Below are 23963 nucleotides of genomic sequence, written 5' to 3' on the forward strand. Positions count from 1 at the left end.
GAGGGGTTTTGAACTAATGGTGGTCTGTGGATGACGCACTGTTATGGGGGGACCTGTGGGTGACGCACTGTTATGGGGGGACCTGTGGGTGACGCACTGTTATGGGGGGACCTGTGGGTGACGCACTGTTATGGGGGGACCTGTGGGTGACGCACTGTTATGGGGGGACCTGTGGGTGACGCACTGTTATGGGGGGACCTGTGGGTGACGCACTGTTATGGGGGGACCTGTGGGTGACGCACTGTTATGGGGGGACCTGTGGATGACGCACTGTTATGGGGGGACCTGTGGGTGACGCACTGTTATGGGGGGACCTGTGGGTGACGCACTACTACGGGGGATGTAGCATCATATATAGCATCTTATGTAATGGGGGTCACTATTCACACAGGGACAATATACTGTGACACATCTGATACTGTGACCTCACAGTATCATGTGTCACAGTATATTGTCCCTGTGTGAATAGTGACCCCCATTACACCACAGGGCACATAGTAGACTTTATATGTAAAATCTTTTATTGGCTCTGCTTTCTTCTATAACAGTACTCACTATGAAAGCAGCAGTCCGGCCAGCACGTGACGTCACTCACTCAGTCACGCTCCTGCCAGCTTCATTAATGAAGTGGGAGGAGCATGACCGAGTGAGTGACGTCACGCGCCGGCAGGACCGCTGCTTTCATAGTGAGTACTGTTATAGAAGAAAGCAGAGTGTAATGAAGCCGTTTTCATATGTAAAGTCTATAATCTTCAAGCAGTGTCTCTGCTTTAAACTAGGGCAATCCTCTGTAGTGCAACTCACTATGAAAGCGGCAGGCAGAGCGGCAGCGTAACCTCGCGATGCTCACTCATTAATGCTCCTCCCACTTCCTTCCCATGAATGAGTGAGAATCGCGAGGTTACGCTGCCGCTCTGCCTGCCGCTTTCCTAGTGAGTTGCACTACAGAGGATTGCCCTAGTTTAAAGCAGAGACACTGCTTGAAGATTATAGACTTTACATGTGATAATTACCGTGAGCGGGGTCCGATGTATTACAGTACAGTGACTGCATCGGGCCCCGCCGCGAGTGTTGCCAGCCTCCGTCCCCTCCTCCCACCCCTCTGATACATCGCGGCTTGCGATGTATCAGCGTGACCAAAGTAAACATGGCAGTGTTCGCTTTATAAGACGCACTGCCATTTTCCCCCCACTTTTGGGGGGGAAAAAGTGCGTCTTATAAAGCGAAAAATACGGTACTCTGCTGAGAAGCCCTAGGCAGATGGGCGGGGAGTGCTCAATCTATAATACCACTTTAAGTTAGAATACAGTATTTTTCACCCTATAAGACGCACCGGCCCATAAGACGCACCTAGGTTTTAGAGGAGGACAATAAGAAAAAAATATTTTTCATTAGACCTTAGATCAGCAATCAGACCCCCAATGTTAATCAGACCTCATCTCACAGCCCCAATCAGATCCCCAATGTACTCAGCCCCCAGCCATAATTCAGCCTCAGATCACAAAAATAAAAAACCCACTTACCTCTCCTGCTCCTGGACGCCGCCGCTCCTCACATCGCGATCCTCTTCCTCCTGCTGTCAGCTGTGTTGTGAACTGGCGCGCACAGCGTGAGGTCACAGAGCGCCCTCACTCTGTGCGCAGCCTTCACAGCCGACAGCCAGGAAGCGGTGAATACAGAGCCTTCATCGCTTCCTGATCCTCCGGTACTAATGAGCGCTTCCATAATGGAAGCGCTCATTAGTATTTGCCCCATAAGATACAGAGGTATTTTTACCCTGGGGGGGGGGGGGGGGGGGCTCCTTATGGGGCGAAAAATACGGTAATCCCTATTTCCCAGTTTTATTGTTTGTATGTGAAATGTTGTGCTGCCATACCTTTTTTGTTTTCTTCCTGCATATTAGCTCTATGGATGTGCACCTGCGATTATGAATGTGCTAGTCTAAATTGTCTTGTAGTAAATATCTGACAAGTGATTCTTATTCAGAGTGATCGGTAAGAAAAGCAGTAAACCATAAAGGAAAATAGAAACAAAAGAATTTTTTTTTTACCTTTTGAGGTGGTCAAGTAGATAGAGGAAAGTGAGCAGGTTGGGCTCTGGCAGAGACAGCAGCAAATTCAACATACAGCTCTCTTTGGCAACAGGGTCTGACAGGGCTGAGAAATGATAAGATACATTGAATGACGGTAGAAGATAGCATTTATACAGTCATTGTCAGGTATTCTCCAGAACAATGGAAACTCACCAATCCCTTCTGCAAAGTTGGGATACAATTCATCAGTAAAAAGAGGTGCTGGTAGCTCCCGAAAATATAGTTTGAGGGTTCCGGCAATGGCATTAACATCCATATCGCTCATCATGATAGCCACATCCTTGTTATCTTAAAGATGACAATGAAACAGTGTCATTTCAGTATCTAGTGTTTAAACCAAAAAAAAAAAGGGGTCTGGTGTCCCCTGCTGCACCAACGTACAGGACAAGACCCCGGCTACTTTCAACAGGGTGGTGATACACTGGTCTGTGAGACTGGCATAATACAGCATCCTGGAGTGTCTATCTAGCAGGATTTTACTTACCTAGATTGTAAGAATGACACAACCAGAGCCCAATACTTGTATATTATCTATAAAAATCAAACCATCCTGTAATCCATTTTCATATTACTTACTGGAATCAAAAGCATTTTTCAGTGCTTGAATATCTGTGGCCACTCCAGACACTCGGTAGATGCCAACTTCTTCCATGCCACGTCTCTCAATTTCCTCCACACACTGGCGTACTAGGTATGGCACCTTGGAACGCTCTCGCCTGTCAGTAAACAAGGACAATTACTGAAATGAAAAGCTATGTTCAGAGCGCTCGTCGCACCTTTCTCATTGGCTCAGCGTATTACTGTACACCTTGAAGGCATTTTTGCAGTTAGGTTACACTTACTTTGTTACAACCCCAATTTTTACTCCAAAGACCCCTGTTTGCTTTCGAGAAGGGAGACGCTTCAGACTAAATTCCCGGCTTGTGAACTTCATCGACAGTTTGACCTCTATCTATAGAGAAATTAATCAGGATTCCATCGATTAATCAGGGCCAAAAGATCATGGGGTGGCAAAGGAGATAAGATGCAAATAAGAAAGACCATAATGGAGTATAATTAAGGTAAGGCATGCAGTGAAGGATGGGGGGGGGGGGATAATTTGCAACGTGTTGACCTACATAGTAGACACTACATACCTCAGCAGCATTCACAGTCATTCTTACTACTAAGAACTTACCCCATTCATAGAGACCACTGATCGCTGCCAATCCTTCCCCATGACAAGCTGCTGCTCCAACTGTAGCAAGAGGCAGAAAACAGTAGATTAAGTTGACACACAGGTAGTATCCTAAAGGGGTTATCCTACAACATGTATTACAATGCAATAAATAGGGCATTGCAAATGCAGTATTATTGCAATATACATTGATTGGTTTTCCTCTCTGGTAGCGCCCCCTGCTGTTTATCCTTATAGTCCACCTGCTGCATTCAGGGATGGACTAACATGCTCAGCAGCTTCCCTGATCCCCTCCCCCTCAGTGCTGGTGTAGTGATTTCATTAAAAAAAGCACGGGGAAGTGTTCCAGATACCTTTAATTCATCCATTCCTTATTCTAAATTCATACAAATATATTGCTATATTTCTTTAGACAGCGGAGACAGACATTGTGGGGGCATTACAAACCATATGCATCTCTGGAGCTATATGTGGGGGACAAGCACTAAATGCAATGCATCTTGTAAAATGCAGGTTCTGCCCACCCCACATATATCATAAGCCAAAATTTTAAGGGCTTGTCCATCAACTCAAATAAAGGAAAGCGAAGGCAACTCGAAGAATGGAAAGATATAATAGTAAAAAAAAAAAAAAGTTTAAATTCAGGAGATAACCTCTTCAATGCTGTACTATTGACCTTACATGCATGTCCTGCTTCCCGTTCCCAGCTCTTACCTGCACCTGTCCCTTGGCCACCATACGTTCACTGCTTTCACCAACATCCTCCCTCAACGGCCTGTTCTTATTGTAGAACTTTTCGTAGCACAGGATGCGCAAGGTCTGGGAGCCTTCTAGTTCAATTTCAAATTCCTGTATGCGGAGAAAGCAATAGAGTTATTGTGACAGAACACTTCAGATAATTACTAGTGATGAGCGGGAGGTGCCATATTCGATTTCGATGAAATTCGCGAATATTCGCTTAAATATTAGTCTCATATTCGTCTAAATCGAATATTCGTCATTATTCTAGATATCGCGATTAATATGCGATTTAAATAATCGTGTATTGCGATTTTAACTGAAGGTAACTTTCCTATTGGTTTGATATCTAGAATTAGCGAAGATGACGAATATGACGAATGTATTCGTCATATTCCTCAAAACGAAGATAACAAAGTATTCTCCATCTTCGTTTTAGCTCCATATTCGTCAACTTCGCTAATTCTAGCAATCAAATAGGAAAGTTGACTATAGAGACAGCTGTGTTTAATTCGCTATGAGATTATATTACTTTGCTTTTTTTTTTAATAAATAGATTATAATAATAATTACGGTATCAAGTATTATAATTATTTTAGTTATTAAAAAAAAAAAGCAAAGTAATATTATCGCATAGCGAATTAAAAACTTAGCTTCCTCTAGTCAACTTTCCTATTTGATTGCTAGAATTAGCGAAGTTGACGAATATGGAGCTAAAACGAAGATGGAGAATACTTTGTCATCTTCGTTTTGAGGAATATGACGAATACATTGCTTTAATTGCTTTATTACCTCTAATTATAAGAAGCATTAGAGTACAACCACACGGTGCGGTTGTGTCGTAGTTGTGACTCGCCCGTGCTGCCATGGAGTACAATGCGGCCCTATGGGCCACAGCAGGCTCGGATTAACCTCTTAAGGACATAGGGCGTACAGGTACGCCCTTGTGCCCTGGTACTTAAGGACACAGGGCGTACATGTACGCCCTGTGTATTTTCGATCACTGCCGTGCGGCTGGCAGTGATCGGAACCCGGTGCCTGCTCAAATCATTGAGCAGGCACCTAGGCTAAATGCGCGGGGGGGTCCCGTGACCCCCCCATGTCGGCGATCGCGGCAAACCGCAGGTCAATTCAGACCTGCGGTTTGCTGCGATTTCTGAAGTTTCTGGTCCCCGCAGTCCCTGACCGCAGGGATCAGAAACTTTATATGCCAAAAAAAAAGTTTTATTTACCCCCCCCTGCACCCCCGAATGATTTTTATGGTGGCGGGAGGTGCAGGGGGAGGGTTGCGGGCGGTGTGGGCGGTGGGCGGTGCGGCAGGCGGGATCGCGATCCCCCGCCCGCCTCCCCTTGTATAATCGTTGGTGTCTAGTGGGGATACCAGGGTGCCAGCACATTGCTGGCACCCTGGTATAAACGGCTGACATCTGCGATGCGATGTCAGCCGTTTAACCCTTTCCATACAGCGGTCCGTACGGACCGCTGTATGGAAAAGGTTAACAGCGCAGGGAGCTCCCTCCCTCTCCCATCGGGGGGCTGCTGTGCCTTTGCAGCCCCCCGATGGGGAGGGAGAGAGCCCCCAGAGAGCCCCCCGAGAGATCCCCTCCTTACCCTTCCCCGTCTGCGAAGTTCTGAGCAGTACTGAGCAGACGGGGAAGGTTCCCATGGCAACAGGACGCCTCTCAGGCGTCCTGCTGTCCATGGTGCTGAACAGATCTGTGCTGAATGGCATAGATCTGTTCAGTGTAAGTAAAATACAGTACAGAACAATATATATTGTACTGTACTGTATTATTCAGACATCAGACCCACTGGATCTTCAAGAACCAAGTGGGTCTGGGTCAAAAAAAAGTGAATAAAAGTGAAAAAAAAGTAAAAATCAAAAAACACATTTATCACTGATAAAAAATGAAAAAAATAAAATTCCCTACACATGTTTGGTATCGCCGCGTCCGTAACGACCTGATCTATAAAACGGTCATGTTACTTTACCCGAACGGTGAACACCATAAAAATAAAAAACTATGATGAAATTGAAATTTTGCCCACCTTACTTCCCAAAAAAGGTAATAAAAGTGATCAAAAAAGTCGCATGTACGCCAAAATTGTAACAATCAAACCGTCATCTCATCCCGCAAAAATCATACCCTACCCAAGATAATCGCCCAAAAACTGAAAAAACTATGGCTCTTAGACTATGGAAACACTAAAACATGATTTTTTTTGTTTCAAAAATGAAATCATTGTGTAAAACTTACATAAATAAAAAAAAAGTATACATATTAGGTATCGCCGCGTCCGTATCGCCCGGCTCTATAAAAATATCACATGATCTAACCCCTCAGATGACCACCGTAAAAAAATAAAAATAAAAACGGTGTAAAAAAAGCCATTTTTTGTCATCTTACGTCACAAAAAGTGTAATAGCAAGCAATCAAAAAGTCATATGCACCCCAAAATAGATGCCAATCAAACCGTCATCTCATCCCGCAAAAAAAAAATGAGACCCTACTTAAGATAATCGCCCAAAAACTGAAAAAACTATGGCTCTTAGACTATGGAGACACTAAAACATTTTTTTGGTTTTAAAAATGAAATCATTGTGTAAAACTTACATAAATAAAAAAAATTGTATACATATTAGGTATCTCCGCGTCCGTGACAACCTGCTCTATAAAATTACCACATGATCTAACCTGTCAGATGAATGTTGTAAATAACAAAAAAAAAACGGTGCCAAAAAAGCTATTTCTTGTTACCTTGCCGCACAAAAAGTGTAATATAGAGCAACCAAAAATCATATGTACCCTAAACTAGTACCAACAAAACTGCCACCCTATCCCGTAGTTTCTAAAATGGGGTCACTTTTTTGGAGTTTCTACTCTAGGGGTGCATCAGGGGGGCTTCAAATGGGACATGGTGTCAAAAAAACCAGTCCAGCAAAATATGCCTTCCAAAAACCATATGGTGTTCCTTTCCTTCTGCGCCCTGCCATGTGCCCGTACAGCTGTTTACGACCACATATGGGGTGTTTCTGTAAACTACAGAATTAGGGCCATAAATAATGAGTTTTGTTTGGCTGTTAACCCTTGCTTTGTAACTGGAAAAAAAATATTAAAATGGAAAATCTGCCAAAAAAGTGAAATTTTGAAATTGTATCTCTATTTTCCATTAAATCTTGTGCAACACCTAAAGGGTTAACAAAGTTTGTAAAATCAGTTTTGAATACCTTGAGGGGTGTAGTTTCTTAGATGGGGTCACTTTTATGGAGTTTATAATCTAGGGGTGCATCAGGGGGGCTTCAAATGGGACATGGTGCCAAAAAAACAGTCCAGCAAAATCAGCCCTCCAAAAACCAAACGGCGCACCTTTCACTCTACGCCCCGCTGTGTGCCCGTACAGTAGTTTACGGCCACATATGGGGTGTTTCTGTAAACAGCAGAGTCAGGGCAATAAAGATACAGTCTTGTTTGGCTGTTAACCCTTGCTTTGTTAGTGGAAAAAATGGGTTAAAATGGAAAATTAGGCAAAAAAAATGAAATTCTCAAATTTCATCGCCATTTGCCAATAACTCTTGTGCAACACCTAAAGGGTTAACGACGTATGTAAAATCAGTTTTGAATACCTTGAGGGGTGTAGTTTCTTAGATGGGGTCACTTTTAGGGAGTTTCTCCTCTAGGGGTGCATCAGGGGGCTTCAAATGGGACATGGTGTAAATAAACCAGTCCATAAAAATCAGCCTTCCAAAAACCAAACGGCGCACCTTTCACTCTACGCCCCGCTGTGTGGCCGTACAGTAGTTTACGGCCACATATTGGGTGTTTCTGTAAATGGCAGAGTCAGGGCAATAAAGATACAGTCTTGTTTGGCTGTTAACCCTTGGTTTGTTAGTGGAAAAAATGGGTTAAAATGAAAAATTAGACAAAAAAATGAAATTCTCAAATTTCCTCCCTGTTTGCCAATAACTCTTGTGCAACACCTAAAGGGTTAACAATAGGGTTGTCCCGATACCACTTTTTTAGGACCGAGTACAAGTACCGATACTTTTTTTCAAGTAGTCACCGATACCGAATACCGATACTTTTTTTAAATGTCATGTGACCGTTTTGGGGGATCTGTGGATCTGTGGATGACGCACTGTCATGTGGGGGATCTGTGGATGGCACTGTTATGGGGGACCTGCGGATGGCACTGTTATGGGGGATCTGTGGATGGCACTGTTATGGGGATCTGTGGATGGCACTGTTATGGGGGATCAGTGGATGGCACTGTTATGGGGGATCTGTGGATGGCACTGTTATGGGGGATCTGTGGATGGCACTGTTATGGGGGATCTGTGGATGGCACTGTTATGGGGGATCTGTGGATGGCACTGTTATGGGGGATCTGTGGATGGCACTGTTATGGGGGATCTGTGGATGGCACTGTTATGGGGGATCTGTGGATGGTGCTGTTATGGGGGATCTGTGGATGGCACTGTTATGGGGATCTATGGATGGCACTGTTATGGGGATCTGTGGATGGCACTGTTATGGGGGATCTGTGGATGGCACTGTTATGGGGGATCTGTGGATGGCACTGTTATGGGGATCTGTGGATGGTACTGCTATGGGGTGGGATATCTGTGGATGACATTGTTATGGGGTGGGGGGATCTGAGGATGGCATTGTTATTTGGTGGGGGATCTGTGGATGGTGCTGTTATAGGGGATCTGTGGATGGAACTGTTATGGGGAGGATCTGTGGATGACACTGCTATATGTCATCCACAGATCCCCCTCAAAACAGTGTCCCCCAATACACCGGGCCCCGCCGCTCACCGAAGTATTTATAAACGTGAATCCTTATCCTGTTGTTAAGTTGAACTAACGCTGCCCTCTCCCATGTTCCCCTGTATCTCCACAGCACTTACTTAAGCTTCCATAGCAGGCAGAGCAGACGGCACCAGTAACGTCACTCACTGACGTCGCGCGCCTGCTCCGCCTGCTTCACTCATAAAGTGGGCGGAGCAGGCGCTCGACGTCAGTGAGTGACTTTACTGCTGCCGTCTGCTCTGCCTGCTATGGAAGCTTAAGTAAGTGCTGTGGGGATACAGGGGGGACATGGGAACATGGGAGAGCGCAGCGTTAGTTCAACTTAACAACAGGATAAGGATTCACGTTTATAAATACTTCGGTGAGCGGCGGGGCCCGGTGTAAGAGTACAGTGACTGCACCGGGCCCCGCCCATAGTATTCTATTTATGTATCGGGGCGGGGTATCGGCGGCTGAGTACCGCCGAGAAAACTCGGAATCGGTCCCGATACCGATACTAGTATCGGTATCGGGACAACCCTAGTTAACAACGTATGCAAAATCAGTTTTGAATACCTTGAGGGGTGTAGTTTCTTAGATGGGGTCATTTTTGGGTGGTTTCTATAATGTAAGCCTCGCAAAGTGACTTGAGACCTGAACTGGTCCCTAGAAATTGAGTTTTTGTAAATTTCGGAAAAATTTCAAGATTTGCTTCTAAACTTCTAAGCCTTATAACATCCCCAAAAAATAAAATATCATTCCCAAAACAATTCAAACATGAAGTAGACATATGGGGAATGTAAAGTCATCACAATTTTTGGGGGTATTACTATGTATTACAGAAGTAGAGAAACTGAAACTTTGAAATTTGCTAATTTTTTTCAAATTTTTGTTAAATTAGGTATTTTTTGGTGCAAAAAAAATTTTTTTTTTGACTCCATTTTACCAGTGTCATGAAGTACAATATGTGACGAAAAAACAATCTCAGAACGGCCTGGATAAGTCAAACCGTTTTAAAGTTATCAGCACTTAAAGGGACTCTGGTCAGATTTTCAAAAAATGGCCTGGTCCTAAGGTGTAAAAAGGCTGTGTCCTTAAGGGGTTAAAGGAATTTTCCAAGATTCTGATATTTATGAACTTATTTCAGGATACCCGTGACTGCGTCAATCTGCTGTTTGAGGAGGCTGTGGCACTCCAGTGAGCGCTGTGGCTTCCTTGCAGCTTACCAAGCACAATGCCGTCTATTGGTGTTGCAGCTTAGACCCATTCACTTAAATAGGACTGAGCTGCGTTTAGGCCACATGATTGATAAACGTGACCTCACTGACGTAGGAAGAGGCCACAGTGCTAACTGGAGCACAGTGGCCTCTTTGAAACAGCTGAGTGGTGGGTGTGCTGGAAGTCAGACATCCACTGATCAAATATTGATGACTATCCTGAGGATAGGCCATTACTTTTAAGCACTTGGACAACCCCTTTAGGCTACATGCACACGACCGTATGTGTTTTGCGGTCCGCAAATTGCGGATCCGCAAAAAAAAACCTCAAAAAAATGTAACAATGTTAACATTGTAACAATGCCTAAAACGGACAAGAATAGGACATGTTCTATTTTTTTTTGTGGGACTACAGAACAGACATACTGATGCGGACAGCCCACGGACAGCATTTTTTGCGGACCCATTGCAATTAATAGGTCTACATCCTATCCGCAAAGAAAAAACGAAACGGACCTGGAAACAAAACAACGTTCGTGTGCATGTAGCTTTAAACTGATGCGGATGCCACTGTTTAGCTGGTCTGCATTGTTAACGGCTGTGCGGCACCTTCAATACCACTAAATCATTGATAATGCAGACCGAATACATCTTGTATGTACTGACTGTATAGATGCCATGCATGTTGTGCCACGTGACAATAACACATCAAAGTGCAAGGTGCCAGCCAATGAAGTTTACCGCAGGAGAGCCTAATTAGTTCTGTCAAATCAGAGACTTTTTTTTTTATATCTGAGGAGGCAGGTCAGAAAATGACAGACCAGGGTTCAGGAATCTGCCATCAGTTTTGTGCCATATCTGAGGGCAGCATATGGTGGAATTGACGTAATTGTACTGACCATAAACATCGGAATGGCATAATTTTTTATTTTTTTTTACCAATTCCACCCCATTTGGAATTTTTTTCCAGCTTCCCACTACATTGTATGCACTATTAAATGGTGCGATAAGTACAACTTATCCCACAAAAAAACAGACCCCATACGTCTTTGTGAACTAGTGAATGTGTAATCAGAAAATAGCCTATTGTTTAAATAAAGTTTATATGTTAAAATATTTTTGTAAGAATTTTTGATTGTTATTTTTAAATTTTCCATGGCACGATCTATATTTGTAAAAAAAAATCCTAAAATCGTGCAGCTTTCACACAGACCTCGAGGCCTAAAATATATCAAGACTTCCTGTTCAGTACAGGTACGTTTTCAATAGCCATCACATTATCAAATTAGACAGAATGCAATGACAGAAATCACCTCTGTATAGGTAAGGCTACTTGCACATCTGCGCTTTGTATTCCGGTTTGGAGATCCGGCAGAGGATCTCAAAACCAGAGCAAAACGCTTCTGTTTGACTTAATACATCAAGATGCATCCGTTCCGTTCGGATGTGGTTGTATTAAATCGAAACTGACCAAACCAGATCTGGCACTAAAAACAATGTAAGTCAACAGGTGAGGGATCAGTTTTTTTGGGATCCAAACAAAACGGATCCGGCATCATTGACTTACATTGTTTTTAGTGCCGGAAACAGGTTGTTCCGTTTCACAGACCTGACACAAAACCGCAGTTTGCAGCAGTTTTGTGGCCAGTCACAAAATGGAACAAACGGCAGCGGAATGCATCCTGATCAGTTTTGTTTCCATTAACAATGCATGGGGACGGAAGCGTTTTGCTCCGGTTTTGATATCCTCTGCAGGGTCTCAAAACCGGAATACAAAGTGCAGATGTAAAAGAAGCCTAACACAGGATCCACCATTCAAATAAGTGATATTACAGCTCCCCCCTGACCTCTGCACAGGTCACATAGCATGGTTACAAAATTCTTCCATAGAAGTCAATGAGGTCAACTCCTGCCCTATGTCTATAGTACTTATGGCTGCTCTTAAAGAACAGGAAATACTGATATATTTTAGGCCTGAAGATCATAACTATGTCCGTTTTGCAAATTATAGAACATGTCCTATTCTAGGCTGCACTGCAGGTGAGAATCGTTATTTCTAGTGATGAAAGTGATAAAAATGTGGAGCGCACATACAAGGTGTCTGTATTTTGCAGTCCATGGTTTGCAGACCAAAATATGGATGTGATTGTGTACATGAGCCCTTATACCTACTGGTCAGTGTGAAAATGATTTTAGGATTTACAGTGACATGGAAAATTAAAAAAATTAAAATAAATAAATTCTAAAGATTTTTAATTTAATTTTTTTTTTATTTAAACAATAGTTCGTTATCTGACGACACATTCCTTTTAATATATCATAATGTACCAGATTATTTTTTCTTAAAGGAGTTATCCAATCCTAAAAAAAAAAAGCTCCCCCATGCTGAATATACTTACCCGGGTCCCTGCTCCTTGTCCCCACACCGCCGCTGCTGCTTCTCCCCATGGGGGAAACATCCAGTGGGGGAAAAAGGGGGAGACGCCAATGGCAGGCAGGGACAGGGACGAGCCTCCCTAGCATCGTGAATGACTGAATGACGCTAGGGAGGCTCGTTCCCGCCCCCACCTGCCATGCTACCACCCCCCAACACCGGATGTTTTCATCCGCGCACGGGGAGAAGCAGCAGCGGCGGTCCGGGGATCAGGAGCGGAACAAGGAGCCAGGTAAGTATATTCAATGTGAGGGGCCTGGCATATGGGGGTGCTTTCTTTAGGATTGGTAGGGGGGGGGGGGAAAAACAACATACAGCCTCAGTAACCTCACGTCAGCAGAGCCAAGAAGCTTTCTGTAAAGACTCAAAGGTCTGAGGAGTATCTGGTGCACAGAATCCTCACCTCGTTCCAGCTGGGTTCAGTAGTGTTCCGGTAAACTCGTGTCTTTGCTTTGTTAACAAAATAACCAAAGGAATCCACTTCTAAAGTGCAGAACAGATCTGTTGGAATGAACCAAGATGGCAGCGTCACAAATCACTGTTACAGATGATGTGAAGGCTGTATTTTACAGCTTGATGGTTAAACAGCAGAGAATTCCACTTACTTGAGCTCTGCTGGATTCCAGATGCAGAGTGGACAATAACATTCAGGAACCCATAGAGACCAGAAGACTCATCATCTGTAGAGGAAAAAATTCTGTTCAACAGAAGTCATTATAAATAAGGTACAATCATTGTTTTTATCTATCAGGACAGGCACAAGTTGTGTGACTGCTTTTGTTCTGTAGCCACCTTCTTTCCCGATGGTTAGAGGAACCCTATGTACGGTCTGCAGTTTCACGCAGGAGTTTGTTAACATTTGAACTTCCAGTGACGTAAGAGAGAAACTTTTCACACCTAAGTAAAGAAGAAAGAAACTAATTAAACACGTTTTTTTTAATATTTATTAAACACAAAACTCTATAATAGATTAAATTCAATTTATACCAATAAGATGTACGCTTACATTTCTTCTGCTGTTCTCGTATGTGTTCTCCCCACTCAGCCCGCTCATAATCTGACCACGTTAGGAATGTGTAACCCTATGAAAAATAGATGTTAAAGACGAGGCAGTGACCAGGCTGATATGACAAGTATCAGTAAAGTGACGTGACAATAATTACAGTGTGACGGAAAGTCACCTTGCCATTGCGATTGTGCACTCGGAAGGCCATACTTGGCGACAACAGCAGCAACATGGACTCTTGTTCTGAAAGCTTCTTGCGCAGACGATCCAGACCCTTTCCTCCCTTGTTTGCTTTCTAAAATAAAGGAGATAAGGCATTTCCGATTATCATTGTGATTAGACTTGAAGGGAATGTGGCACCAAAAATTATGTGCCAATTAAAACCAGATAGCAACAGACATCCTTTTTTTCAATTGTTCTTATTTTAAGACTGCAGAATTTTTAATTCTATTTCCTGAACACGATTGCAGGATGACAGGCCGAACTGGATGGACAAATGTCTTTATTCGGCTTTATGTACTATGTTACTATGTTACGATTATGGCGGCAGCCATCTTGCCTGAGCTGTTCTTAATTGCATTTAGAGATATGCTTTACAGCACCCACCATGGGCCATAGACACAATGGACAGGAGGGGACCTCATTGACTTATATGGGAGAGTTATCTAGGTGTACCCTGTGATCTGTCCAGAGGTCAGGAGAAAGCATATAAGCTGTGATCTCACCTATTGTGAATGGTAGATCAGGTGTCATCTATACAGAGGTGTTAGCTGTCATTCTAATCCTGATTGTTATAGGCAGATAACTGCATTACAAGAGCTCTGTACAGACCACAGCGCCTATAATTAGACTTAGAGGCCAGTACAAAAACTGCAGGATTTTTTTAAGATACTGACACAGAAAATTAAAAATAACATCATCACCAAAAATTCCTTAAAAATATGTTTAATGTTAAAACATGATTTAAAGGGGTTGTCCCATATCGCCTTTTCAACGGCTAGATGGGAATAAGCGCTCGGCTTAGGGAAATAGCCGAGTGGGCCTACATAACTCCCATTGTAGTGTAGCAAACAGCGTAGCAGAACAAGCTTCCGGCGTTACACAAGCAGCGCAGCTTGTTCTGCTACGCTGTTTGCACAGCGCCCATTCACTTCAATGGGAGTTACGGAAACGGAAGAGCGCCAGCCTAGCCACTTGGTGCTGGCACCTAGTCCCCCCCCACCGTGGAAAGGGTGAGCTGGAACAACCCCTTTAAACAATAGCCATTTTCTGATGACATTCCCTTTAATACATCTTGTGTAAAGGTTCAACCATTTGATATTTTTGATATTTTACCAATTTAAAACACAGTTTTAATATTGTATAATGAATTCCTTATAATACACCCCACAGTTGCTGCAAGAAATTCTGAAGCAGGATCTTCATTTCAATCACTGACTAAATAACAGGAACCGGTTCTGAGAAATGACAGCATGCAGCAGGGATGTATATTACAGTGCCAGTCACAGTGTGCAGCACTATACAATGCCAGGCAGACAGTGCCAGCCCTCTCTGTCACAATTAATACTCACCTTCTACATGTGTCACCTCTGTAGAACTGGCAAATTCTGACCTCAGAATGCACAGATTATACATTTATTAGGAGGGAGCCAGTAAAGTGTTACATTACAAAATAAGATTAGTGACTTCTCAGAATTATAATATTAAATCATATTACACATCCTCCGTATAAATGACACAAAGAAAACGTACCCTTTCCCTTTGGATATCACTTTTCAGCTGTGAAATTTTAACTTTCATTGCTTCCAACTCATCATCTTGTATAAGGGGAATGTTGAGCGCAGCTTCCGATTCATCCAGAGGTTGAAATGCCAGATCCGCAAGGGGGATGTACCACTTGCAGTCATACTGCTGACTTTTACTGTATTCAGAAATATTAAAATTATACCACAGCTTGCCATTGTAAAAAATAAAAAAAATTATTAACAAACAATAGACTCATACCCTCCTATCTGTTTCTTTAACTTTGCACACAGAAGAAGATCAGTGAAAAGGAAGACATGCCGCAGCTTTCGAGCGCCTTCCACCAGTTCGACCATGAAACTGTCCTTCAAAAGCTGCCGATGCTATAAAAGAAAATAGTAAAGACTGTATCATGTATAACAGAAACAAGTAATATGACAGGAATATAACTGGTAACAGGCAGTAACATATCATCAACCATGTCAGGAAATGGATGATTTTCAATTTGCGTCTATAGTCAAATTCCCTCTAGAATCCTTTAAAAGGGATATTCCCATCAAAAACACCTACCCATCATGAGGATCCCCAGCTAAATGGAGCGTCCGTCATGCATGCACACCACCACTCCATTCACCTCTAAGGGACCTCTAAGGCTTCTCTTTGTTAGTGAACGGAGCAGCAGTACACATGCATGTCTGTCGTCCTATTCACATAGGGGACTAAGGGACCGTAGTTCTCGTGATTGGTGGAGGCCCAACGCTGAGACAGTGGACAGGTGATAAGTTGTTATGGTGGGGTCTACATGCTGATTAGCACCTCTAGAAGAATGACTGTGGTAATGATGGGGCTCTTATCCAGCTTGAAAAATAAGTACAGAATGGTCAAGCTAAGTGGAAAGCCTGTCCAAAATACTCCCAAATATCAAAAGCAATGGAGTGATCTCCAGAAGGGGACAGAGGGAATAAAACTTAGCATTTAATTAGATCAGAATAAAATAGCGCACAAAGGAACTTAACAAAATAACATAAGACAAGCCCGTGTAGGCCTAAACAATGACAAGATAGTACCAGTATAAATAAATGGAACGCTCTCACCCGTTATGGTCAAGATCGATTCGACCCATCAATTGGGTGCCATTTCAGGATACCGTGGAGTGCGTCTTCTAGTTCAATGTTGCTGCAAATACTGGAAACCATACAAAAATGCTGCCACAAACAGTTGCTGCGATGTAGGTAGGGGTCAGGAGTGAATTCCCTATTGAGACCCTGGTAGAGGGAAGGAGCTGATGATGCCCTACCTATACGGAGTGCTTGCCCCGCGAGGGGCGACCCCGTCCGGATACCTGTCCCTATTGAGGCTGGTATCCCTAATTCACCCTAAAAAACTCCCGACGTGTCATGTTTCATTTCAAAAACTCATCAGGGGAGGTATGCAATTAAGGGTGGCAGGCAGAACAAGCCTGCATTTAAGGGAAAAAATAAAAAATGGCAACAATTAAAGCCGTAAGGCTAAACACACGGAGCCAGGCCAATGAGACCAATATGGCTCAGAAACGATTGCCGGGCCAGTGGAACCAGGCAAAAAATATATGCACAGAAGGACCTAGATACCGGCACGCCAGTGGGCAAATGTCGGCATGATGTCATAGGGCATATAGCATAACGAGGTGCCTGTGGGGCCCAAAACGTAGGGTAAGTAGTACAGGGCTGTCAGCAGTAAGTACCTTCGTAAGGCCGCTTTTTAACCTCCTCAGGACCGCCGTACGCAGGACTGCGTCCTGGCGGCGGCCCTGCTCTTCTGGGTGGACGCATATACGCGTCCTCTCGCGATGGCCGAGATTTCCTGTGAACGCGCGCACACAGGCGCGCGCGCTCACAGGAACGGAAGGTAAGCGAGTGGATCTCCAGCCTGCCAGCGGCGATCGTTCGCTGGCAGGCTGGAGATGCGATTTTTTTAACCCCTAACAGGTATATTAGACGCCGTTTTGATAACAGCGTCTAATATACCTGCTACCTGGTCCTCTGGTGGTCCCCTTTGTTTGGATCGACCACCAGAGGACACAGGTAGCTCAGTAATATGTTGCACCAAGCACCACTACACTACACCCCCCCCCCCCCCCCCCGTCACTTATTAGCCCCTTATTCACCCCTGATCACCCTATATAGACTCCCTGATCACCGCCCTGTCATTGATTACCCCCCTGTAAGACTCCAATCAGAGGTCCGTATGAATTTTACGGATCCACTGATAGATGGATCGGATCCGTAAAAATCATACGGACGTCTGAATGGAGCCTTACAGGGGAGTGATCAATGACGGAGGTGATCACCCCATATAGACTCCCTGATCACCCCCCTGTCATTGATCACCCCCCTGTAAGGCTGCATTCAGATGTCCGTATGATTTTTACGGATCCACTGATACATGGATCGGATCCGCAAAACACATACGGACATCTGAATGGAGCCTTACAGGGGAGTGATCACCCCCCTGTCATTGATCCCCCCCCTGTAAGGCTGCATTCAGATGTCCGTATGATTTTTACGGATCCACTGATACATGGATCGGATCCGCAAAACACATACGGACATCTGAATGGAGCCTTATAGGGGGGTGATCAATGACAGGGGGGTGATCACCCCATATAGACTCCCTGATCACCCCCCTGTCATTGATCACCCCCCTGTAAGGCTCCATTCAGACATTTTTTTGGCCCAAGTTAGCGGAAATTATTTTTTTTTTTCTTACAAAGTCTCATATTCCACTAACTTGTGTCAAAAAATAAAATCTCACATGAACTCACCATACCCCTCACGGAATCCAAATGCGTAAAATTTTTTAGACATTTATATTCCAGACTTCTTCTCACGCTTTAGGGCCCCTAGAATGCCAGGGCAGTATAAATACCCCACATGTGACCCCATTTTGGAAAGAAGACACCCCAAGGTATTCCGTGAGGGGCATATTGAGTCCATGAAAGATTGAAATTTTTGTCCAAAGTTAGCGGAAAGGGAGACTTTGTGAGAAAAAAAATAAATAAATCTATTTCCGCTAACTTGTGCCAAAAAAAAAAAAAAATTCTATGAACTCGCCATGCCCCTCATTGAATACCTTGGGGTGTCTTCTTTCCAAAATGGGGTCACGTGTGGGGTATTTATACTGCCCTGGCATTCTAGGGGCCCTAAAGCGTGAGAAGAAGTCTGGGATCCAAATGTCTAAAAATGCCCTCATAAAATGAATGTGGGCCCCTTTGCGCATCTAGGCTGCAAAAAAGTGTCACACATGTGGTATCGCCGTATTCAGGAGAAGTTGGGCAATGTGTTTTGGGGTGTCATTTTACCTATACCCATGCTGGGTGAGATAAATAGCTTGGTCAAATGCCAACTTTGTATAAAAAATGGGAAAAGTTGTCTTTTGCCGAGATATTTCTCTCACACAGCATGAGTATATGTAAAAAGACACCCCAAAACACATTGCCCAACTTCTCCTGAATATGGCGATACCACATGTGTGACACTTTTTTGCAGCCTAGGTGGGCAAAGGGGCCCACATTCCAAAGAGCACCTTTAGGATTTCACAGGTCATTTACCTACTTACCACACATTAGGGCCCCTGGAAAATGCCAGGGCAGTATAACTACCCCACAAGTGACCCCATTTTGGAAAGAAGACACCCCAAGGTATTCCGTGAGGGGCATGGCGAGTTCCTAGAATTTTTTATTTTTTGTCACAAGTTAGCGGAAAATGATGATTTTTTATTTTATTTTATTTTTTCTTACAAAGTCTCATATTCCACTAACGTGTGACAAAAAATAAAAACTTCCATGAACTCACTATGCCCATCAGCGAATACCTTGGGGTGTCTTCTTTCCAAAATGGGGTCACTTGTGGGGTAGTTATACTGCCCTGGCATTCTAGGGGCCCAAATGTGTGGTAAGTTGTTTGAAATCAAAATCTGTAAAAATTGGCCGGTGAAATCCGAAAGGTGATCTTTGGAATATGGGCCCCTTTGCCCACCTAGGCTGCAAAAAAGTGTCACACATCTGGTATCTCTGTATTCAGGAGAAGTTGAGGAATGTGTTTTGGGGTGTCTTTTTACATATACCCATGCTGGGTGAGATAAATATCTTGGTCAAATGCCAACTTTGTATAAAAAAAATGGGAAAAGTTGTCTTTTGACAAGATATTTCTCTCACCCAGCATGGGTATATGTAAAATGACACCACAAAACACATTCCCCAACTTCGGAGATACCACATGAGTACGGAGATACCACATGCGTGACACTTTTTTGCAGCCTAGGTGGGCAAAGGGGCCCATATTCCAAAGAGCACCTTTCGGATTTCACCGGCCAATTTTTACAGATTTTGATTTCAAACAACTTACCACACATTTGGGCCCCTAGAATGCCAGGGCAGTATAACTACCCCACAAGTGACCCCATTTTGGAAAGAAGACACCCCAAGGTATTCGCTGATGGGCATAGTGAGTTCATGGAAGTTTTTATTTTTTGTCACAAGTTAGTGGAATATGAGACTTTGTAAGAAAAAAAAAAATATCATTTTCCACTAACTTGTGACAAAAAATAAAAAGTTCTATGAACTCACTATGCCCATCAGTGAATACCTTAGGGTGTCCACTTTCCGAAATGGGGTCATTTGTGGGGTGTTTGTACTGTCTGGGCATTGTAGAACCTCAGGAAACATGACAGGTGCTCAGAAAGTCAGAGCTGCTTCAAAAAGCGGAAATTCACATTTTTGTACCATAGTTTGTAAACGCTATAACTTTTACCCAAACCATTTTTTTTTTACCCAAACATTTTTTTTTTATCAAAGACATGTAGAACAATAAATTTTGAGAAAAATTTATATATGGATGTCGTTTTTTTCCCCAAAATTTTACACCTGAAAGTGAAAAATGTCATTTTTTTGCAAAAAAATCGTTAAATTTCGATTAATAACAAAAAAAAGTAAAAATGTCAGCAGCAATGAAATACCACCAAATGAAAGCTCTATTAGTGAGAAGAAAAGGAGGTAAAATTCATTTGGGTGGTAAGTTGCATGACCGAGCAATAAACGGTGAAAGTAGTGTAGGTCAGAAGTGTAAAAAGTGGCCTGGTCTTTAAGGGTGTTTAAAGAGGACCTTTCATCAGAATCAAGTATGTAAACTGAATATACATACATGGAGAGCGGCGCCCAGGGACCCCCCTGCACTTACTATTATCCCCGGGCGCCGCTCCGTTCTCCGGTTATAGGCTCCGGTAAAGTCATAGTTAGGCTCCACCCATTTGAGCCTGCAGGCGTCTCCTTCTCCTATGCTGTAGCGCTGGCCAATCGCAGCGCTCAGCTCATAGCATTGCTAAGAGCTGAGCGCTGCGATTGGCCAGCGCTACAGCATAGGAGAAGGAGACGCCTGCAGGCTCAAATGGGTGGAGCCTAACTATGACTTTACCGGAGGCTATCACCGGAGAACGGAGCGGCGCCCGGGGATAATAGTAAGTGCAGGGGGGTCCCTGGGCGCCGCTCTCCATGTATGTATATTCAGTTTACATACTTGATTCTGATGAAAGGTCCTCTTTAAGCACTGGGGGCTGAGGTGGTTAAAGGGCACGACACAGCGCGCCAGTGATCCAGGGCCGCCCTCTAAGGTCACGTGGTGCCAGGTGAGGCAAATCACGAGACCGAGGACCTGCGTGCCCTGGAGCGCAGCGCACGGCAACGCCGCCCTCCACGCACTGCCAGAGGGAGCGACGAAGGGGAGGAACGCGCGTAACGTGACAAGGCACGTGATGGAGGCAATGGGGCGTGGAACGCGGCACACGGATCCGCCGTGCCCCAACACACGCAAGTGAGGGAAAGGGGCGGTTACTCACACACTGGAGGCAGGCTGGTTGCCAAGCAATCGAGACGCCGGGAGCTTTACCACGGACAGTCATGGATTGCATAGGAGACCACAATCAAAAAGGTCTCATGTTAACCAAAGCAAAGAATTGCTTATAATAACAGAGCTACATATGTACAGGCTAGAAAGCAGGAGGCCTCAAATACACGTAGTTAGACTAATGATGAAGCCAGATTAAGAAGTGCAATGAATATGAATGAAAATATACCGTACTTATATAAATATAACTATGTAACCGGCAGGAATCACAGAAAGCAACTAAAATTTATCTGCTCGTTAAGGCCCAGTGGAGCCACAGTTTTTAAATAGTAGATCCAGCGGGTCTCACGCTGCAGAATGGCCCGGTCCCAGTCGCCCCCCCCCCGCCGCCGCGGGGGAAGGACCCTATCAATGCCCATGACTGACACACGGACAGTGCCATTGTGACGATTATGAATGTGATTAGCCACTGGTGTGTCTTTTGCCTTAGAGATGTCATTCAAGTGCTCACCAACTCTCCTGCGGAACTCGCGGATGGTCTTGCCGATGTATTCCTTGCCGCAATCACAAGTTAGGCGGTAGATCACACCCCGAGTCCTGCAGTTGATGAAGTGATTGATGGTATATACTTTGCCAGTAATGTTGCTACGGAAAGTCTTCCCAGTTTGCAAGTGGCTGCAGGCAATGCAGCCACTGCATCTATAACAACCTTTGATATTAGACTGTAACCACGTGGAGCCAGCAGGAGATGGGGGTATATATTCGCTCGAGACCAGTCTATCACGAAGACTACGTCCTCTGCGGTAGGTTAACTGTGGATAGTCACCCACCACCTCTCTTAGATCTGGGTCCATGAGTAGGATGCCCCAATTGTTACGTACAACATCCCGGACCTCAGGTGCCGCCCGATCAAAAGGTACTGATAAGGCGGATGAGGTTCGTGGTCTGTGCCTGATTGGACTTGGGGGTGAGAAGGTTTGTTCTATCTTCTTGCAAAGCTGACCTAAAGGCTCCTCTCAGAACCTTATCGGGGTACCCTCGCTGGCGAAATCTCAGGCGCAAATCATCTGCCTGCCTAATAAACTCTTTTTTTGAGGAGCAATTCCTCCTCAACCGGAGGTATTGCCCCTTAGGAATACCCTTCTTGAGGGGGAGGGGGTGACTGCTCTCCCACTCAAGTAGTGTGTTGGTCGAGGTAGGTTTCCTATATACGGACGTAATCAGCTCACCCTCCTCAGTTTTAGAGATGAGAACGTCTAAGAAGGGCAAGCAAACAATATTGCTCTCACATGTGAAGCGTAGGCCTATAGTGTTATTGTTAAGTATCTCCACTGAGGATCGAAATGAGACATCATCGATATTCCATGAGATGATGTCGTCATCAATGTATCGCGCCCACAGTCCCACAGGGTCCATGATGGAGGATCCCGCATCTGTAAAAACCAGGGTCTCCTCCTACCTGCCCAGGAACAAATTTGCATACGATGGGGCACATGGGCTCCCCATCGCGGTAGCCCTGAGCTGCCGCTGAAGGAAAAACACATTGCGGGTAAGCGTGAATTCCAACAAACGGAGGATGAAGAGACTGTGGGCGCGATACTGACAACCACGACTGCTCAGAAAAAACTCCACGGCTTTGAGACCCAGGTAGTGAGGAATGTTAGAGTACAGCGCCTCAACGTTAATACTCGCAAGAAGACTGTCCGTTTCTATGTAAATGCCCTCCAACCGCTTAAGAAGATCTGTGGTGTCACGGGTGTAGGAGGGAAGGGCAGTCACGAATGGGGCCAAGATCTGGTCAACATATATTCCTACATTTTGGCACAGATTCCTGTTCTCCTGACATTATGGGGAGCTCCTTAAGTAGGTTCGTTCCCTTATGAAGCTTGGGGAGACAGTAAAAGGTGGACATGCGAGGACAGGTAGGTAATAAAAACCTAAACTCGTCATCAGAAATGATCCGTGACAGCTTGGCCTCCTCAAGAATTGTTTAAAGTTCAGATCTGAAATCATTGGTAGGATCCCGAGGTAACACCTAATATGTAGAAGGATCGTGTAGAATGGATTCACACATAGCTCTATACCGATCTTGATCCATAACCACTGTATTCCCCCCTTTATCCGAGGGTTTGATGACTATACAACGGTCATTCTCAAGATCGGAAATTACAGTGGCTTGGGCCTGGTCAATGTTAGAGAAATGTGAAGGTCGTAGGTCTTCAATTTGATGTGAAACCAAATCAAGAAAAACCATCTACACAAGACAGTTCCGCAGACAACGGTGGCATTTTATTACTTTTTGTTTTTAACTTAGTGAAAGGACCCAGACCCTCTTGTTGCTCCGGTTCCTTATCAAGATCGTATAACAAACATACGTCCGAAAGGATCTCAAGAGGGATGCCAAGTTCACGGCACTGCTTCCTTTCTTGTAGCTTAAAATATTTATGCCAGCGAATTTTGCGGACAAGCAGATTAAGGTCCTTTATGATATCAAATCTGTTAAAATTGGGAGTTGGTACAAACGAGTTGAAGGACCTGGGTCTCAATAGCAGTGAGAGGACGAGAGGACAAATTAACAACTTGAGGTCCTAGGGGTTTTGGGGGGGTTGGGTCCGATTGCGTAGTGGATATATTTGTGGGGGATTGGATTGGCCCAGGTATGGGCCAGTTCACCCTAAAAAAACGACGGTTCCTCCCACGGAAAGTGCGTGGAGCACGGTCTTGCCATGCGCTGCGCTCCAGGGCACACAGGTCCTCGGTCGCGTGATTTGCCTCACCTGGCACCACGTGACCTTAGAGGGCGGCCCTGGATCTCTGGCGCGCTGTGTCGTGCCTTTTAAAAAGCGGCCTTACGAAGGTACTTACTGCTGACAGCCCTGTACTAC

At 44.4% G+C, this 23963-nt stretch overlaps 1 protein-coding gene across 2 annotated transcripts in view; it reads right to left on the reverse strand.

Moving 5' to 3' along the window:
- Nucleotides 1–23963, reverse strand: part of BCR (BCR activator of RhoGEF and GTPase) — an 80083-nt gene that overhangs the window by 12827 nt on the left and 43293 nt on the right. For both annotated transcript variants that reach the window (XM_040416426.1, XM_040416427.1), the window contains exons 9-21: nucleotides 15461–15582; nucleotides 15209–15377; nucleotides 13632–13751; nucleotides 13457–13532; nucleotides 13243–13347; nucleotides 13056–13130; nucleotides 12854–12951; nucleotides 3984–4118; nucleotides 3270–3329; nucleotides 2935–3044; nucleotides 2669–2808; nucleotides 2246–2380; nucleotides 2051–2156 (exon numbers count right to left, since the gene is read on the reverse strand). In XM_040416426.1, the coding sequence (XP_040272360.1) occupies nucleotides 2051–2156; nucleotides 2246–2380; nucleotides 2669–2808; nucleotides 2935–3044; nucleotides 3270–3329; nucleotides 3984–4118; nucleotides 12854–12951; nucleotides 13056–13130; nucleotides 13243–13347; nucleotides 13457–13532; nucleotides 13632–13751; nucleotides 15209–15377; nucleotides 15461–15582 (1451 nt within the window). The remainder of the gene's footprint in view (nucleotides 1–2050; nucleotides 2157–2245; nucleotides 2381–2668; nucleotides 2809–2934; nucleotides 3045–3269; nucleotides 3330–3983; nucleotides 4119–12853; nucleotides 12952–13055; nucleotides 13131–13242; nucleotides 13348–13456; nucleotides 13533–13631; nucleotides 13752–15208; nucleotides 15378–15460; nucleotides 15583–23963) is intronic.

The sequence above is a fragment of the Bufo bufo genome, chromosome 2, assembly GCF_905171765.1.
Source record: "Bufo bufo chromosome 2, aBufBuf1.1, whole genome shotgun sequence".
NCBI classification, from domain to species: domain Eukaryota; kingdom Metazoa; phylum Chordata; class Amphibia; order Anura; family Bufonidae; genus Bufo; species Bufo bufo.